This window comes from Octopus sinensis, linkage group LG2 (assembly GCF_006345805.1).
Source record: "Octopus sinensis linkage group LG2, ASM634580v1, whole genome shotgun sequence".
Taxonomy (NCBI): Eukaryota; Metazoa; Mollusca; class Cephalopoda; order Octopoda; family Octopodidae; genus Octopus; species Octopus sinensis.
Window position 1 is genome coordinate 121,451,541 of NC_042998.1, and position 21,540 is coordinate 121,473,080.

At 35.3% G+C, this 21,540-nt stretch overlaps 1 protein-coding gene across 5 annotated transcripts in view; it reads left to right on the plus strand.

The window, feature by feature from the left end:
* Positions 1-21,540, plus strand: part of LOC115232611 (bromodomain-containing protein 3) — a 94,928-nt gene that overhangs the window by 25,805 nt on the left and 47,583 nt on the right. For all 5 annotated transcript variants that reach the window (XM_029802594.2, XM_029802596.2, XM_029802597.2 and 2 more), the window contains exons 3-7: positions 12,619-12,783; positions 20,130-20,276; positions 20,482-20,550; positions 20,648-20,995; positions 21,232-21,432. In XM_029802594.2, coding sequence (XP_029658454.1) covers positions 12,619-12,783; positions 20,130-20,276; positions 20,482-20,550; positions 20,648-20,995; positions 21,232-21,432 — 930 coding nt within the window. The remainder of the gene's footprint in view (positions 1-12,618; positions 12,784-20,129; positions 20,277-20,481; positions 20,551-20,647; positions 20,996-21,231; positions 21,433-21,540) is intronic.

A 21,540-nucleotide genomic window follows, 5' to 3' on the forward strand; every position in this document is an offset into this window, starting at 1 on the left:
AATACAGCTGGAAAATCTCGGAGTGCCTTGTCCTGGATTTTGGCATTGAAAGTTACTCCAACAGCAAGACTGGGCACCACTGCATGGTGCCAAAGATCCCAACATCACCATCAAAATGCAGGACCAGATACTGCAACAGCTTGGGTTTCAGGGGACCACAGCTCTTCAATATACTTCCTAATGCCTGATAGACCTGCATAGTGTGGATGTGGGTTTCTTTAAAACTAAACTGGATCTCTTGTTGTCAGGGTTTCCAGATGAACCTCTCAACAGGAAACACAGATGCGAGCAGCGGCGTCGAACTCCCTTATTTCTTAGTAATTGAACTGATAGTTACTTTTGCAATTTGTAAATGTTTTTTTCCTAAACAATAGATCCATTTCAGTCAGTGAATTTTTCACGAATATACCAACAGTAGCCCCGCTAAGGGTAATATTCTCTGGGAACGCAGAAAAGCCCTTTTCAGAGTTATTGATTGTGAATTGTTATCTCGTATCTGATTAGCAACTGACTTCGCAATTAGGGTATTCACAACTTATTGGGGATTCCTAAAATGAAGATCCTGTGTAAGAGAATTCCATATTCTCTGTGAATGCACAAAAGCCGTTTCAAGGGCTACATACTTTGTATTGTTGGAATTGGATTAGCAAAATAATTATGAAAACTGAACCAAGGGATAAGCTCCACTCTCCTGTGGATTACCAGGTACTTCATGCATATATATATATTGTTATATTTCGGAATGGTCATTTTGCCAGTTTAGCCAATAAAAACACACGCACTATATTTTTTTTTGTTACTTTGCTTCAGTGTTATTTATTTTTTACATTAATCTTAATCTTATTTCGGCCAGAGTTCTTTCGTCACACTCCTGTGACCGCATCAGTGGTCCTTTGTTTTTTTCTCACTGGCCGAAACAAGATAAAGACTAATGTAAAAAATAAATAACACTGAAGCAAAGTAACACCAAATATATAGTGCGTGTGTTTTTATTGGCTAAACTGGCAAAATGACCATTCCGAAATATAACAATATCTGTTTCAATACACGACTTCACATAAAAAATCTTGCACAACAAATATTTAAACGTACTTATATATATATATATATATATATATATATATATATATATATATATATATATATATATATATACATATATATATAGTGTGTGTGTGTATGCATGCTATATATATACATGTATATATATGTGTGTGTGTGTGTGTATGCATGCATATATATACATGTATATATATGTGTGTGTGTGTGTGTGTGTGTATGCATGCATATATATATACATGTATATATATGTGTGTGTGTGTGTGTGTGTGCATGCATGCATATATATATATATATATATGTATATATATATGTATATATATATGTGTGTGTGTGTCATTGCATGCATATATATGTGTGTGTGTGTGTGTGTGCATGCATGCATATATGTATATATATATGTGTGTGTGTGTGTGCATGCATGCATATATATAGATATGTGCGTTTGCATATGTATTTATATTATATATATACACACACATATGCATATATGTGAAGGTGCATGGCTCAGATATGCAGTTTAGTTTTAAAGAGATCCACATTCACACTATGCAGGTCTCTCAGGCATTTAGGAAGTATATTGAAGAGCTGTGGTCCCCTGAAACCCAAGCTGTTGCAGTATCTGGTCCTGCATTTCGATGTGTTTGTATATATATATATACACACATTTTTGGTAAGAAGTTTGCTTCCCAACCTCATGGTTCTGGGTTTTGTCTGACTGCATGGCATCTTAAGTAAAAAAAATTTTTCTATAGCCTCAGGTCAACCAAAGCCTTGTGAGTGGATTTGCATGATGGAAACTGAAAGAAGCCCAATGTATGTTTGTATATATGTATAAATAGATATTCAATAGTTTGGATATATGATTGCGTATGAATGAAGACAACTGTATAAAGAAGTGCCGATTGCTTAATGTGGATGGCACCTGTGGGAGAGGGAGACCCAGAAAGACATAGGATGAAGAAATGAGGGCTAATCTCAAGATGTTGGTCTTCGTTGTGATGACTACAGACCGAGATGTCTGGCTATATGAGGTTCTTGAGATGGCCAGCCTTAGTGAAATTGCATTCTAGAAGCACATGTAAGATTAATTCACATACCCTACTCCTGATGAAACAAATTACATCTCTTCATGCACTATGCTTATCTCTCTGCCCCTTCTACGGTCCAACATCAGTACATCCCCCCCCCCCCCTCATACCTGTGTTACACCACTCACAGCATTCCTTGCCAATCCCTCCCCTCTCTTGTACTCCTACACCCTGGGCAATCCTCTACCATTCCATTTATATTAACATCCTTGTACCTTGAGAGTATACCCTGGTGCATTGCTGTCATCTCTTTTGCTCTCTCTATATTTCTCTCACTCACTCACTCTCCCTGTTCCTCTTTCCCATTGGGGTGACCATATATCTCCTCCAGAGAGAGACCTAAATCTGTCCCTTTTGTCATACTATAACCTCTCATCATCTAGCATATAGCCACCTTCCTTTACTGACTGCCTCTTTTTATGAAAGGATCTTTATCCGGCAAGTTACTTGGTGACTGAAACAAATCATAGGGTTAAAGATGGGTATGTTGTATGTGTGTATATATGTGAACATATGTATGGATATATGTCTGTGTGTGTGTTGTGTGTGTGTATATATATATATATATATATATATATATATAAATTCTTTTCAGAGTAGGGTTCTCTGACTTCAGTGTACGTGTTGTAGCATTATGGCACTTTGTGAAGACCCCTTGAGGGTCCTCCAAATTGAAGGTGTCCAGGACCTTTGTCACAGCCTTCTTTGTCTTCATAACAATTATCCTTGAGGTTTTCCTCCAGCTTGGGGACAACCAAATGTCACAGAGCACATGGTCTGGACAGGAGGGTGGGTGAGAGACAGTTTTGATACCTATCTCTGTCAAGTAATTGGTTAGTAGGACACTTGTCACTGAGCACCCACAATCTTTGCTCATGTTCAGATCTGCATAAATAATTCTGTGTACATATGTGATCTTCATCCAGAAAATTGCAGATTTTCTTAACCAGTTCTGATGTCCCTCTCCCTCCCACACTTCTCATTGTCTTTCACCTTAGGAGTATTTCCTAAATTTCTGTAGCAGTTTTGTCCAGTTTAATACACAACTTTATTGAATTATTTCATAAGTCCCAACTGCATTCTGCAAACTAGTCAGCTATGACAAGCAGTGTTTAGTAGGGTTCTGTTCAAAGTGCTGTTGCAGCCGTCTCCTTCAATCTGGAATGATCGGTTGGCAGATCAGCTTATTGGATTTATAGTAATGATATACTAAGATTACAGTAATCTAGGACAGTTATAACAGCTGCCCTAAAAAGAAGTCTAAACTTCTGGAATTTGTCTGTAAGTGTAATATGTGACAATTTATATATTTGTAACTGAATAAGCTATGAGTTTGAGAATATGGATTTTAATGTAAGAATCAAGAATGTTTTATTCCTTTTATTTGTGTGTAAACACAAAAATTATCCTATAAGTAGTGAGTGTGTGTGCGCACAACTTGGTAAGAAGGATGGGGCATACAAACCACTGAAAACATCTGTTGGGATGTGTCTTCCATATCTTTGTGTGTGCATGTAAGAGTGACTATTTGCTATTAAGGTAGCTGACACCTTATCCATAGACATAATTTGGCGGAAAACAGAATTTCAGAATGATAAAAATAAAAAGATAGAAATGTGTCTGGGTTTACTTATCTAAATAGCTGATGGAATAGATATATTTTAAGAACCATAAAGCATGAGTAAAGAACAAGGCAGAAAAGTCCTTTTGCTGATATAGAAACTGATACCAAGTCAGTTGTTTATTATTGAACCTGAAAACAAAAAATCTATCTTTTTTTCTGTTCTCTTTTCATCTTTGATTTGGTGATTTGTTTTGTTTGTAATATGCAAATGTGATCCAGCAACTTCACCCAATTTGATGTATATTCCTGATAATTCACATTCTTTCAGCAAATGTCTTTTATATGTGATTCTGATGAGTTTTATTTTGCATGTGTCCTTTTAATGGCACCTGGTGAATAAATAATCAATACTTTGCATATATTATTGCATATGGCAACATTGGGATTGATTTCAGATGAAACAATTGAAAATTGATGTATCAAGTGAACCTGTTCACATTATTGTCTTTGTAATTATATGCGTAATGTTTGAGTGCATGTGTACGTATGTGTAAGTGTACATGTATATATGTATGCATACAGTGTATATATGTATGTAATATACACATGTTAAAGAGGGTATCCATCCATAGAAATAATACCAAAGCAAAGCTTGGTGCAGTCTTCTGACTTCCCAGCTCCAGTCAAAACATCCAGCCCATGCCAGCATGGAAAATGGACATTAAATGATGTTGTATATTTATACAGCTCTATTCTCTGCTTTGGTATGGATTCTACAACTAGATACCCTTCCTAACTTCTTTACTAAGTGTATTGAGTGTTGGGCTTTTGCCAAGTGCTGAGATGTTAGGTGTAATATGAGAATAGTAACTGGTGTCTTGCATTAGAAGAAATACATGGCTACACCAGTTGCAAAAGGATAAGGAGAAGGTTGTAAAAATATGTTATGTTGCACTTTCTAGTTCTTGGATGGGGTATAGAAGTGGTACAGATGATTGCTTGAGTAAGCAAGAAGATAAAAGAAGAGTGGGAGATATGTGTATGCATGTATTAATATGCTTGTGTGTGTTTGTATATGTGCATGTATATATATGTGTATATATGGTTATGCATATAGACATATCAGTGCATGAATGTAGTGGGAACACGTGCTTTAGTGGTTAGGGTATTATACATCATCATAACCCTTTTTTCCATGATGGCATAGGTTTGGCTGGCTGGGCTCCATGTCTGTTTTAGCATGGTTTCTACAGCTGGATGCCCTTCCTACCATCAACCACTTTACAGAATGTACTGGGTGCTTTTTATGTGGCACCCATATACATACATATAGTTATGTGCCTATGTATGTATGTGTGTGTGTATTTTATGTATTCTTTTATGTATTTAAGCCACTGTTAGCTACCCATTAACTTGCTAATAACCAGTCTGGCAACAATAGTTGTAGTTTTGACATAACAATGTATGTCACAACAATGGTTGTATGTCAACCCAATACAGTTGTTGTTGGTTGGGGGGGGGGGTCCTATGGCTCAAGCAACAAGCAAAGTGGCCATGAACCTGACAGCCCTTCAACTACTTATAATCAGAGTATTCCCTTTTGTCTTTTCATTTCCATTTGTAGATCCATAGGAATAAAGCAATATTTTACTTAAAAAACAGTTTTTTTGTGCTTTTTTTCCCCTGCCTTATTTGTTATGGATGGTTATTGATTGCTATCACTGGAATTACCTTCAGTTCAAGCCATCAAGTGGAACTCAAGGCAGTAGTGCAAAAAAAATGTATTGGATGTTAAACTTGATATTTTGAAAGGGCTTAACACATGAACCAATAAGTCATGTTGCCAAAACATTAACCTGGCTTAAATAATTACTAGCCATAATTAGCCTCCTATACCTAGTCTATGATATCACTCTAAACATAAATAAATTATGTCATCCAAATCTCATAGATTTGACATAATTCAAGATAAAACAATTCCTACCTAAATACAATTAACGTTTTTCAACAACATGTTTGAAGTAGAGATGGATATTTTTGTAAATGCCAAAATGGCTTCAGGAGGTAATGATACTGATTTAAACTTTAAAAATGTAAAATGAAAAGGAAAAGTTAACAGTGACTTATATTCAAATGAACCGCATATGTTTCTGAATTTTTGATAAAGTTATTTTCATAGTAGAAGTCATGAGCTTCAGGGTGCCATTCAAAACCGTATGGTGACATAGTTGAACATACAACACTACTATTCCAGATTTCACTGAAAATACTGGTCCACAATGATATCTTTCTTTTTTTTTTCTCTCTCTCTCTCCTCCCCATTCAACCTTTAGATCAGGGGTTCTCAACCATTTCTTTTTTCTTTTCTTTTCTTTATAAAGTTTGGTATAAAGCAATGTCCAAAACTGTAGCACTACTAAAGTGCAGATAGGAGGTATTGTGGCCTTTACGTATCAAGTATTATCTTAAAATTTTCAAATTAAATCAATATTTACACCTGAGCAATACTTCTAATGCTCCTTGGTTGGAATGAAATGAACTCTGTTCCTTTATACAAAGTGTGTCCAATACTTGACTTGTTATCAGAGAAACATAAAATTATAACCTTTCAGTTTTGTCAGAACATCTTGCCTTATCATACACCTCCAGTATGATAATGGGTAACTGCGTAGGGTTTACCCTAAAATATAATCTTAAAACACAGTGGGGGTGGGAAGATTCTTAAAACACAGAAGGGAAACATGCTAGCCACCTCATAGAAGAACAAATGGCAAATATATTCTTATCTATCAGTCAATGGCCAGGTGTTGGTACTGGAGTAAATGTTTCATGTAACAAACACATGGGTGGGGTTCAAAAAATTTGATCGATACCATGTTACTGCCTCAGTTGCACCACATCTGCAGTTTGTGTCCTTTTATTAAATTTAACTAATAGTGAATTATTTTGTGTACATGAAAAGCTACTAGGTAGTGCCATCACCAAATGATTACTGTCATGAAATTTTGTATTGATGTAACATTTCATTTTCATGGAGTCTACTCTTCTCAAAAGCACAGAACTGGGAGAAAAGCAAAATTAACATAAGTGTTTACAAACAAGGAGAATATCGACTTCCTTAAGATGGTAAAACTACATGGTAGGAGAAAACTGAAGAATATGCTCATTGCTAAAGAGAAAAACTACAAAGGGGTATCAAATTGAAACCTATTTTATATATTTGTTTTATCAAATGCCATTGTGTAAAGAGTGCTTTGAACAATTTTGTGACAGAAATATAGCATAGAAATATTTTAACTCCAGTTTCACAACTCCAATTATCATATATTGCTTTCATCTGAAAGCAAATAATGAGCAATAATGGAAAATGTGTATTCACTTGTTTATGAGCTTTGGACACATTCTGTTAGGTAAGAGTACATTACCAATACTATATTCATTGATTTATAAAAAGTTTTCTACTTTGCAATAAGAATGTTTACCTGAAATACAGAATTAATAAAATCTTGCCCTGACTATACCTATATTTTAATTAATTCAAATTGATGTACCTGATCTTGAAAAGTGGCAAAATTTTACAAATTGAACAAACTGGAAAAATGCATAAAAATTCAGTTTTAGTGTTTATCAATAAAATCATTACTTTTTCACCTATTAATTTCACATATTAAAAAATTATTGCATAAAAATGCACAATTGTGAATCTTTGTTAGCACGTAAATTAATAAAGTTACAATTATTGTTCATACGCTGGGAAAGCTTAACGATTTAGCATTTAAGCTGGCCATATTCAGTCCACTATGTTCATTGAAGCTTCTCACACATACCCACAATGTCATTCTAAAAATAAACAGTCACATCAAAATCTTGGAGCAATAAGATAAAACCTGATTAATTCAAAACAATGTGAATGAATATTAACATTTTAGAGTAATCTGATCAATGCTAAAGGGTTGAAGATTGTAATATCTTAAGTGGGAACAACAGGTGAAAATATAAGTTACGTCAAGCACTCAAGAAGCTACTTAGACTTTTTGTGTGTGTTTGGATTGAAGATAAGCATAGTGATAATTACAAAAAAGAAAAACTTAGTTTATCTAACAATTTGCAGTAAAGTAAAAGCTGTTGAAGGCTGGTTTAAGAATCACTTGAATTCGCACAATAGAAAATTTATTAGTGAAGCTACTAGTGCTGATACATAGGTTGCAACTAATTCTGATCAGCTGAAAAAGTCAAAGAGTGTACACACCAGAATAATTTTGATGAAACTGCACTTTACTAGAAGCTCATGCCTGCTTGAAATTTTTCCTGGGAAACAAAATTCAACAGTTGGGTTTAAAACCTGCAAAAATCTTTTTTTTTTTTTTTTTTTTTTTTTTTTCTGTAAGGAAATAACACTGATGATATGAAATTAAAGCCTCTATTTGTGTTTCACTCCCCAAATCCAAACCCTTTCAAAGGTTATGCAAAGTTTCATCTACCTGGAATTTGGCATTCATTTAAGAAGACATGGATGACTAAAAGCCTTTCTAAGAGAAGCTTACAAACACCTTTTGCTCTGCTGTGAAAAGGCAGTCCTAGATGTAATATATGCATACATGTGTGTAGAGAGACATAAAGAAAGCACCCAGCACATGCTGTAATAGTTGGCATTAGGGTGTCTAGCTATAGAAGCAATGCCAAAGCAGACACTGGAGAACAATGCATTCTTTGGAGCCATTGTAACCTGTCAAACTGTCAAATCCATGCCAGCATGGTACATGGACGTTAAGTTATGATTGTGCGTGTGTTATTATCTAGCATGTGTTTTCCATGCTGGCTTAGGTTGGTCAGCTTGATAAGATTTGTTGAACCATAGTGCTAGGCTGAGTTCCAGTGTCAGCTTTGGTTTAATGTCTGTAACTGGGATATTCTTAATGCCAACCACTTTACAGTGTGCACTTGGTGCTTTTACGTGCCACCAGCACTAATGAGGTTACTGAGTAACTTGAGGACCGAAATAAGAGGAGGCAAGGAAACCTGCAACTAAGTGGTGGAAGAATTTGAGAGGGAGAGGTGGCTTTATAGCAAGTTTTAAGTATGATGTGGGGATAAGAACAGGTGTCTCATTATAGAGGAAATACATGGCAACTCTGCATTCTATAAGGGTGGATGGGACTAGTTAAGAAGATAGGGATGGAAGTGATGGGTTGCCAGGGTACATGATGAGCATAAAAAACAGGATACAGACTGTGGGAAAGGTGTTACTTTTTGTAAGAGTGATGGGAGAGTGACAGATGTTAAGAGATGGAGGTAGAGGTGAATGTGGTGAACAGTGAACAAGGGTGAAGTGGTGATTATGGTGAGAGTTACTGAGGAAGGTAGATAGACCAGAGCTAGGGAGATGATGTGCATTGTGATGGCAGATATGAAGTGTTGAAGAATGGTAGCAGATATATGAGGTAACTGAAGGAACAGAAAGATAATCAGTGGGAAAGGAATGGAGATTAATATATGTGTATCACACACAAATACATAGGTGTCTATGCATATATGTATGTATATTACTTTCCTTGGTATTATACTGGTATGGGTTAGTGGCAGGAATGATATCAAGCCATAGAAAATCTGCATTAAAAAATTGTTTGATCCATGTAAAGATGGGAAAGGGCACATTCAAGAACAATGAAGTGTATGTGTATTTTATGTAGTATATTTTTGTGTGTGTGTACATGTATTTATACATAAACTCAGTGTACACAATTGAAACAGCATGGAATTAAGATTGTCATCTTTGTTTAATACTAAATGTAAACACGATGTTAGAAGGCTTTTTTCTGCAGAATTATCTGAGATAAGATCTCTTCCTTGACATGTGTGAAAAATACAATGTATAAGTTTAGATAGTGTGTATAATGTTTATGTATGTGTATTTAGAAAAAATATTTTGGAACATCAGTTACATAGAACATTGGTTCTAGGTAACTCTTTATTCTTAGCCAGTTGGTTAAATATCTAAGCAACTAACTTATTTTAACTGTAATTTACATCCCTAAAAATGTACTGCTTCAACATGTAAAATTCACATTTGTCAGAAAGGTGTGTGGAAAAAATATTGGTGGTGACATGCTCTTTGATCAGACTTACTCCTTCATAGATATGTTTATCCCTTTAGTATTAAACTGGCCATATATGGCCTAAATATTCTACCTTTTTTTTCTGTTCAAACTGGCAAGATCCAGTCTCTCACACCTACCCTACAATGTCATTCTTCTAAAAATAAAGTCATATCAAAGTCTCAAAGCTATGAGATAAAGCATGATTAATTCAAAACAATGTGGATAAATAAGCAGAACATTTGACAGTAATCTGAATGCTAAACGGTCAAGTTTTTCACCAAATGAGTAAATGTGTAGTTGCTGAAGCATGGAACAAACTACCTGCATGAGTTGTTAGTTGTCGAGACATTGCATCCTTTAAAACCCTCGTGCTTACTGAAATTTGCCAACGCTACACCTGTTATCTCCATACGCAAGCACACATGTATATCCTGACTATGACTCATACACTGTCAAAACCTAACCTTTTGCCAACATGGAGAGCAGATGTGAAATGATGAATGACACTGAACAATGTCTGTTCATAAAATTGAGATGTATTTTTTTTTACTTTCTTTTGTATGCTCTTCTGTAGCAACGACTGGCAATGGTTAAAAATATAAATAGTTAAAGCTATTAGTTTAAACTGAGAGAGGGTATGTTGATTTAAGTAGGTTTAGCATTTAAACCAGCCGTATTAGGTTCAAATATTCTACTTGTTTTAAGTTAAAATTGGCCAGATTTGGCCTCACACCTATCCTAGAATATCATTCTAAAAGTAAACAATGCGCCATATGGCGTAGTGGTTAAGAGTGCGGGCTACTAGCCCTAAGATTCCGAGTTCGATTCCAGGCAGTGACCTGAATAATAATAACAATAGAAATGAGAACCCAGGTTTGAAATTTCCCCATGACACCTGATTTTGACGGGAGGTTATATCAGCCGAAATGTTAACAACAAACAAGATGAGGGCAAATATCCGTCAAATGTAAATAATTGTATCTAAATCTCAAAGCTACAAGATAATGCATTTGTAATTTAAAATAATGTCAATAAATGCACATTACATTTGACAGAATAATCTGAATGCTAAAGGGTTAAAATCTTTGGAAGTCTAACTGCAGTGTTATGGTCTTTGAAAATTTAGATGGGAATCATCTACGTTAAAACTTCCTATCAAAATTTCAAATTTATGTTCCAACTACCAGCTTAATACTGACAAAGTGATACAGAATTTGTAATTATTTTCAAAAGTCAGGGCCAAAAAAAAAAAGAAAGAAAGGAAAAGGGTTTAAAATGCTTGATTCTACAATTAAATTTTTCTGAAAATTCATGTATTCAAATTATGGGGTTTCATTGAGTTAGAAGAGCCTTCCATTCTGTTGAGGACTAACATTTGTTAACTACAGTGGTGTTGAGATGCCTGAGAATTTAGGAAACAAAGATAGGCCATACAAAGCTTGGAGTGTAGGCTTAAGTTCCTTGAATGACTGATCAAAATGATTCTCAGTTGCTGGTTGTACATACTCCAAAACTGACGACTATTTTGAAACATACTTTGTTGCATTAATAAAAGAAGTTGCTTATTGAAAGGCATCTAGGAAAACTTCACACCAGAGTGGACACATTTTGCTACACTTGTATACCAAGTACTGATGGAAAAGTGGGTCCTAGTGCATTTCATGCACTTTGGTATGAATAACACACAGGGCTTCTATACATTTTTCAGTGAAAAAAAAAATTGAATCTACTAAAATAAATGTTTGCAAATTTGGCTACATAGTCTGTCCTGAAAGACATTGATATATCAATTAGCCTTTCCCTTCCCATGATGGTTGGGCATAGATAGACCTCATTGGAAAAGACTAATTCAAACATTACAATGGCTAGGATACAAGATTTACACCAGAAGAGTTTCACAATTTGATCAGTGTGTGCAAAACAACTAATAAATAGTATGAGCAGACATCTGTTTGCTTAGAACAGGAGTCACCAAACTATGGCTCACAGGCCAGATCCAGTCTGCCATCACACTAACTTCTGTGTAAATACCTGCAATGAGAGTTCATTTGCCTCTGGTATGGCATCAGTCTTTGGAATAACTTGTCTGTGAGCAAAGATTTTCAAAAATAAAGTATGTGAAGTCAGCACATCGAATGAAGTTGACTGATGAACATTTGAAAGCAATTCTCTTGATTGGATGCAGTAATTCTAAAGCAAATATTAATGATATCTTAAGAGCTAAACACCAGTTTCACAAATTTCACTAACTTTTTTTGCTGCCTAGTTTATAAGATTTGGATATGTGCACGCTGGGTGTGATATAACTATCTTATTGCTAACATTGCTTTCTTCGATAACTTTTTGGTAAATAAATATGTTGGTTGTCTTTGTTGTTTATTGACTGTACTGTATTGAACAAAATCATTATGCAGCCCGTGCTCATCCATCTCTTGGTTATCTGACCCACCGTGGAAGAAGTTTGGTGACTCTTGACTTAGAATCTTAATTTTATGGGATGGTTGTCTTTATATCATCATTATAGGTATCATTTATGTTAGTTGGACTGGTCTCACATCTTGCTATTAGACATTGTTTACTATCTAACACTTACTGCATCAGTTGATGTGATCCTGGTGGGGAAGTGGGGATGGATTTAACAGATTGAATGCTCTTCCTAGAGTTACTGATTGCCTAAGCAGATTGCTTAAATATGGCTGGCATACATTTCTTCTATTTATTCATTTATTTATGTTTAATTTTATTGTATATTTTTTACTTCTTTAATATTGCTATCATGCTATTATATATTTACTTTCTTTTGTAGGTTAATCACCAGTCTGGTGATGCTTCGAACTCAAGCAAGCGTCAACCAGGACGGCTTACAAATCAACTACAATATTTACTTAAAGTTGTAGTGAAAGCAGTTTGGAAACATCAGTTTGCCTGGCCTTTCCATCAGCCAGTTGATGCAGAGAAGCTTAACTTACCAGTAAATATATCTTTTTTTGTATTTGATAGCAACAAAAGCAATTTTTTTTAAAGGCCTGTTGACAATTGAAAGTGCTTAAATTGTAATATATTCTTTTAATCTGATTGTTTTATATTTTACTTAAAATTTTTAAGCTTTTTAAGTATTTGAAATGTAACATTAACTATTGCCAGTATTTTGTAAATAAAATCATATTGAAATAAGTTTGAAGACATGGTTTTGTGTATGGAATTAAGGGTGACTGAATTAGACCACTTTCAGAGGTTGAGAAGTTCTAATACAAAAGTTTAAAACCTTACCAAAGCAGTTTTGGAGTAAAGCTTCTTTCTGGCTGATAAAGTTAAGGTGTTTTTGTGTTTGAAGTATGCATTGCAACCACATAAATAAGGACTTAGTTACACTGCATGGAAACTCTGGCAAGTATCTTTTGCTATTGCCCCTGGTCACCCAAAATCTTGCAATGGGATTTGGTGGACAGAAACTGCAAGTTGGTGGGATACATATGTGTTCTTTCTCTTTATTTTTGGCTTCATACACTAACTATAAACAAATGCCACCCTCATACAAAAGGTGTCATTTGTTTGCAGTTATCTAGCTATTGCGCTATTTGTGTTTTAATGATTAATAGTATGTATACATAGGTATGGCTGTGTGACGAAAGAATTTGCATCTCAACAGTGTAGGTTTTGGGGGCTCAGTATCTATATAATCACTCGGTAAAAGCTTCTGAACAGACACTGAAAGAAACCTATTATATATGTCTATACCATGCCAGCGTGGAAAATGGATGTTAATCCTTTCATTACTGTATTTATTTTGAGATGCTCTGTGTTTCTTTCAATTAATTTTAGATATAACAAAGAATTTAGTAAAATAATTTAGTTATCATTAAGCTAGTGATAGGAACATAAATTGTGACTAATGTTTGGTGGAAGATTTTAATTCAGAACTTATGAAAACAAGACATTTGTACTACAGAGCCAGAGGTGGTTTCAGCTGGGTTGTTATCGAAAGGGTTAAATGATATAATAATAATAATAATAATAATAATAATGATAATGATAATAATAATTGTGTACAGTGCTCAGGTGCACTACAACTCATCTAAAGTGTATATATAATCAGGTGTAGTTTCGGCGGATTTCGGAAAGCATGAGGGCCTTAAAAGATGCAGTGTCATGGCAGTCAACAACTGACGCAGGCAGTTTATTCCATGCTTCAGCAACTCTGAGCGTGAAAAAATGTTTCCGAAAGTCATGGGAGCTGTATTGTTTTCTGACTTTGTAGGCATGTCCACGTGTGTTAGACACATGGAGATCAAAAAGGTGTTCAGTGTTGTTGTTGGTGAGGTGGTTGATAACTTTGTGGGTGTTTACCAAGTCCGTCGCCAGACGCCGGAGCTTCAGTGAATCCATGCCCAGGGAAACAAGGCGCTCAGAATATGGTAGGTGTCTGATGGAGGGTATGCGTTTGGTTGCACGTCTCTGGACAGATTCCAGGAGGTCAATGTTCTGTGCAAGATAGGGGTTCCAAACTGATGATGCAAATTCCAAGTGTGGTCGTACCATAGCTGTATACAGTTTTAAATAGATGGCTGGAGAGCGGCTAACAAAAGACCTGCTGAGTGATGCCAAGACACCCTCGGCCTTCCTGACAATCTTAGAGATATGCTTTGTCCAACGCAAATCACTGCTGACAGTGATGCCTAGGTCACGCTCGCAAGAGGATTTTGTGTGCATGTTTGTGAGCTACTAGTATGACTGTTCATTCATTTCCTAACCATATGGTCTTGGGATTGGTCCCATGTTATTTTGGGCAAGTGTTTTGCTATCACCCCAGGTTGACTGAAACATTATGAGTGGATTTGGTAGGCAGAATGTAAAGTTTTGACATCAGGAGATACCATCATACGGGTGGTATCATTCATTTCCAGTCTTCTGGAACAGGAAGAGCATCTGTCCATAGAAAAATAAATGTTAAAATGATGATGATGGTGTGTGTAGCTATGATTGTATGCTTGAAAAGCTTGCTTCCTAGTTTCAGCTTCAGTCTTATTGTGTGGCACCTTGGGCTAGTCATCTAAGCTCCAAACTGATGAAAGCTATTTTTGAATGAATTTGGTAAGGAGAGAATTTACGAATCCCTCCTCCTCCCCATTTTGGACTGATTTTGTCTTTTTCTTACATTTTGCACTATCTACTTACAAACCTGAGAGACATCTTAGTTTTAAAAATATAAAAAATGCCCCCCCCCCCTCCATATGCACTTAAAATGATGAGAGGAGCCTTGAAGCTTTTTAAAAACTAATTTGGAAATTAGCAATCATCATTACAATCCTCATTCCTTATTTTTAAACATGAAACAATTTAAAAACAAGGAATTTTTTTCTTTTTTCATTAAACCCACCTACCCCAAGTCCTAAAAGTTGGCTTTTTTCCCCAATTTTTTTATATTATAGTTTTAAAATATGAACAGGTCTGTTCTGCAGTCTGTTTCTAATTTCAAAATAATTTTCAGGTGGGAAGGTGTGTGATTTAAGAGAGATTTAGCTGTTGTTTCTAGCGTATCTCACAACCACCTGGTACCTACCTTGTTTCTTTGTCACTCTAATATGTATTGAAGTTTTGGAATTTTTTCTTCCCATAAACACATTTTATGGAATGATGATGCAGTAGTCCATTCCTGGGATTTAAGCAACAACAAAAATAAAATTTTGTAATTTAAATTTTTAATCTCCTACCCACACCAGAGTAAGTCCTTGTGTATAAGAAAAACATATAGTGAGTGAGAGAGAGCATGGGAAATATATATAGAAAGGGGGAAAAACTTACCATGAGAAAAGTGAAAAATGAAGGGATAAATAGATCTTTTCTGTTATAATCACAGATTTTGAAATTTATAAGTAAGTGAAAATTTTCAAATTTGGTATACTGATGTGCTTTTTTTCACACTGAATCCAAATTTGTGATCCATATATTCCAGAGAAATGTTAGAAAAATGTTACTGCTTGATCATTTTCACTCAATAAGAAAACAGGATTTGTGCTTAATAGCTGTGATAAAATGAAAGTAAACTTTAGAAGATACAGTTATCTATATATATATATAAAGATGAGAATGTGTGTGTCTGCTTCTGAATCCCTAAAACTCGAGAACTACGCAACCGATTTCATTCAAATTTTACACGTGCTTTACTTAGGGTCCATGCATTGTCATGGGCCAAGAAAATTTTCAACTAGCCTAATGCGAGCCCAGAGCAATCTCTCATCTCTTAGATTATTTCAGTATTCCATCTCTATTGTAATGTGAGATAATACTTTCAGTTTGAAAGAAGTCTGTCCTATATATATGTATTCCTTATGCATTCCAAAACCAAGTTACTGATTTTTGATGTATGGGGTATCAAAAGATTCAGTCCTATTTCGGCTAGAAACTAAACTTAATTTCCATTTACATATTTGCATTACAAAAATTTAACATTATAATCTTTTCCACAAATAAACAATTGTACACATTTATACAATGATGACAATGACGTCACATTTTCTATATGTGTGTATCTTAAAAGACATCAATCATCACAACACACACTTTCACTCATTCACTCTATCTCTTTTTCTCTGTCTCTCTCTTTCTCTCACACACATGCACACCTCTTTTTCTGTCTCTCTCTTTCTCTCATACACATGCATACATCTTTCACTTTCTCATCTCCTTCGCTTTCTTTCTCTCTGTCCTTTTTGCTTTCTCTTCTTTCAATTTCTGCTCTCTTCAAATAAATTTTTACGGAATCAGTGAGAGAAACGCAAAATGAGAAAAAGACAGGCAAGAGAAAGAAACGGAGAGAAAACAAGTTTCTATAGAAGATGAAAGACAGGGATAGCAGGTGACAGAGAAATGCTGATGTTCCATACCTTATGTATGTTCTAAAAGTGAGAGAGAGAGAGTGTGTGTGTGTGTGTGTGCACGCACGCGTATGTTCCTTATGCATTCCAAAATTGGGTTGCCCATTTTGACATACAATATTCAGTAATTTTTTGGCTACCAAATAAACTATATTTTCATTTACATATATTCTACGTTATCTCAGTAACCAGCTATGGTTATTTGAAAGACACTGCTCTACAATGACCAGGTTTCATTAGAAAATGAGAATAGTTTCACACTTTCAGTTTCAACCAAAATTACAAAGATCATCTTATTTCTATTATAAATGAGTAATTTACATCCTAATGTGACCAACGTTATACATTGGCAACTTTCCGTCTTTACGGCCACCACAGCAGAATGGTGTGTCAGTGTGTGTTAACTGACATAACGAATGGCTGGAGGTGAAACTCTTGACAAAAAGGTGGCAGGTCAAGGTATATAAAAATACATATTTACTGTTCAAATACCAGTTAATAGTTATCGCAGCAGTTGCAAGGTGTTTACAGTTTCAAATTTACCCTTATATATATTAAGAAATTTATCTATAATAATTGTGGCATTTACCGTTAAATTAGCAGTTCATACATGTGCTTCTATACGGTTAATTTATACTGCATCCAAAAATAAAACCTACTACATACATACAGCAGCTTACAAAAATAGGGATTAATGTATAATTTTTTGTTTACGATACTAAAAAAAATATGCCACCAAAGAAAATATGTAATCTCTAGAAACAAGTATAAAGCAAGGAGAATTGTAGAAAACTGAAGGTGAGAGTCTCAAGAGATAAGTGAGATGAGATTTTCTCGAGATCAGCAAAGGCATGCTGCAGCACGTCAAACAGCCTCAAGAGAAAAGGGAGATGAGACTCTCCCAAGATAAGTAAATGCATGCTGCAGCATTTGATGCTGTATCATTAAATCAATGTTTTAATGATTAGACAGAGGTCCAATAGAATAAGCTCTCAGAAACAGACTACATACAATTTCATTTTTCACAACTCCTGATGCTGTTTTCAGATATGATCCTTCCCATTCTTATAAAAATAACTCTGTCCAAATTGGTGTGCTAAACACAAATTGTCATTTCTGTAAAGGCTTAAAATTTTCAAATGAAACAAATGGTATGTGCTGCTCAGGCGGTCAGGTAACATTGCCAGCACTACCAGCTCCTTCTCAACCTCTTGTGGATCTTCTAGAAGGCAGTTAAAGGATTTTATGAACAATATCAGACAATACGACTCTGCATTTCAAATGACATTGTTTACTGCATCGTCAAAATTCATAGGCAAGTCTATGGTTCTCTGTTACCCACAAATGAACAACCACAGCTCCTCCAAATTTAATTTATGAGTGATGTATGACAACAAACCCAAAGGTTGTGTCAAAATTTCAGATGATGGGTCATGTTAGATACAGCGCTGACTACTGCAAAAGAGAGTATATCCACTGACAGCTTTTCAGTGCATTCAAAAACGCGTAACCCTCACCCCCAATTTTCCATGACAGGTTAGGGCCTGAAATACTCCAAACAGACGCATAGCATGTTGCTTAGTAAAATTAGCCAGTCATTTACTCCACAAATGTTTTTTTGTCAATGCTGCACTTTCCCATATCACCTGTTTCAACATAACTGTAATATATTATATACAAACTATGCCATTTTAATCCCAAGCAACGCCGAGTATCTCTGCTAGCGAACAAAATAAAATCAGTGCATGAGAAATACATGTACACAGAGATAGTGATAAATAAGAGATAGACTGGTGGTTACAGAGAGTAAGAGAGTTATCAAGCTAAAAGTTATTTCTTGTGGCAAATTATATTTTTTATTATTATTTATGAATGACCTCTTTGGATTGCAGGTTTCGAAAATCAAATTCTTTTTTCTTGAGGACACACAGTTTTAGAGCGTTTTGGGGGCTAAACTCACATACACTCACATTCATATAATATATAATACACACCCACAGTATGTAGTGTTTTTTTTAAGGTAATGTACTAAATGTATGTGTGCGCGTGTGTGTATATATATATATGACAGTTTGTATGAAACTTTGTAATCCTTTACAAAACTTCTTTTACAATTCTGACAAAGTTGACAATTACAAAGATATTTGAAATTGATGCTGGCTAGGCTGAGGGTAAAAATGCCAAATTTGAAGTCGAAGCTCTACATATAAATGTGTGTGTGTGTGTGTATATATATATATACATACACAAACACACACATATATTAAATACACATATACAAATGTGTAATTTGTGTATTTTAAGTTGCAAAAGATCCTCTTCGGCTGAGTGGAACAATAGTAGAAAGAGATATGTAGTTTTGTTCTAGGTAATGATAGATTGAGGAGTAATGAAAGAAGGTATTTTTCTGTAGTGGAACTGCATGGCTACTCACATTGTAGAAGAGCAGAATGAAGCTGGAGAAAGATATCAAAATAGTGTTCACAAGGTGTCAGGGTACCCTCAAGGTACAAGAAGGTGAATAGGAGTGGCAACAAACAGTAAAAATATATGAGTAAACAAATTAAGAATGTTGAATGATGAACATAGGTTGAGATGTGAGTAGTCAATTGATAAATATGAATAGTAGGGAAGAATAGCAGATGACTTGAGATTGGGTTGGGCTGATGTATGAATGCAGTGAATGATAGACAGGAATGAAGAGTTGATCAGTGATACATAATTGGAGGGCAGGTAGGGGTTTGTAGATGCTGAGTGGCAGTACTGAAGGGAAGAAGAGCATCAGAATACAAGTAATCGTACAGTAAACAGGAGAAAGATGTGTATTGTGTAAGGAGCAGGTCAACATGAAATGATTTAATGAAGAGGGCCTGGTTTCTACAGTTGGATGCTTCGTTCATGAAACTAGTGTGGTCGGCATCCAGCTTGCAGGACTACAGTAAAGAAGGGAGGAAAGGAAGGCAGCTTTATGCTAGGAGAGAAGAGGCCAGAACAGAGTGGGGGTCTTCTTGTGAAGGTTACTTACACTGTAGATGAGAGGGTGGGAGTGACTGAGATAGAGTTGGAAAGAGAGAGGGTAATAAAAATAGTGTTGTTGAATTGTTTGGGTGGACCCTGAAGGTATGTGGTGAGTGGAAGTAAATGTAGACAGGAGAACAGGGAATGAGGGTGGTAGAGGTTACAAGAATGTATAGGAGACTGAGAAATGGTTAGGGGTGGTGAATGAGAAGGAGTGAATATGATGAATAAAAAACAAGTGTTGTAATGATAAATAAGGAAGTGTATGTGATAAATGTAGACATTGGGTAGTGTTAAGGAGTGGATGTAGTGATGTACAGATTCAGTAAACTTGTTTAGAATTTGCTAAAGTTTTAGACAAGTTGAAAACTTGTGGACATCATTGTTGGTCATATAATTACAAATTTCATATTTATCTTTGTAGGATTATCACAAAATTATTAAGTTCCCAATGGATCTGGGGACTATAAAAAAGCGCCTTGAAACAAATTATTATCACAGTGCAAAGGAGTGTATCAATGACTTCAACACTATGTTCACAAATTGTTATGTCTATAACAAACCTGGCGAGGTAAGAAGGTGTATTTTACATTTGTTTTTAACACTTTCAACAATATAAGACTAGATGGCTTTTATTATCTTCAGTTACAATCTGGGGACAATTAATCGAGAAAATGAATAATCAGTTAAAACAAGATTATTTTTCATGCAATTATGTATATGCTTTGTATTTTGAAACTCCATTAATCGTTTGCATTTTTTTTTTATAATTTCAGGATATTGTTCTTATGGCCCAGACTTTAGAAAAATTATTCCTGCAAAAGGTGGCTCAAATGCCTCAAGAGGTGAGTTAATGAGTATAGTATGAATGGTATATTATTTATTGAACATTTAAAGTAAATGTCGGTTTATTGAGTTACTGGATGTCTATTATATTTTTAGGAAGTTGAAACTACTGTACCCCCTAAGAAGGCAACAAGTTCTAAAGGAGGCTCTTCCTCATCTGCTGCTAATGCTGCCAATTCTGCATCTGCTTCCTGTGCCACTGCTGTTCCACCTCCCTCTTCTGCTCCAACAATATGTGCTGCACCAGTTGCTCCTCCAGCATCCCAGGCTGCTTTAGCAGCTCCAACTACTGCAGCACCAACTCAGGTAACCTCTCCTGTAGCTTCACCAGTCCGTAATTACACTGCTAACCAGTCAGCCACTATTGTTAAATCCTTGAAGGAAGAAGAGTCAGAATCCTCACAAGTTCAAGGAACTGTTTTACCACCATCTCAACCTACAAAGGTAACCCACTTTGACTTGATCCTTTTCAAATAATGTTACTATTTATGATAATTATAAAACTAATATTTTCAGAAATCTGTTAAAAATAACACTGTAATTGGTTTATTAATCAATAATTTGTTTTGATATGTATTAAGTGTTCATACTCTTCTAGAAAACTGCTGATTAGGTAGGGACAGATGTAAATGTTTAGCAACACATTGTGTTAAAATTGAATGTCAATATTTATCTTGCAGACAAAGAAAGGTGTTAAACGGAAAGCAGATACAACTACTCCTGGCAGCATTGGTCCTGCTACAGTTCCATCAGTTTATAACCCATCGTCTGTCTATGAGCCTAAGTTTGATAATAAGCTCTCGTCATCAGCTAAAATACCCTTAAGAAGAGAGAGTAACAGGCAAATAAAAAAGCCCAAGAGGGATTTACCCGAAGATCAGGTAAATATAAATTTTGACATATTTAACATTGTTTTAATCCATCTTTTAAAGATGTGTAAGTTCCTTTGATTTTGTTTCAAACAAGATTTGAACTGAAATTATTGCTGT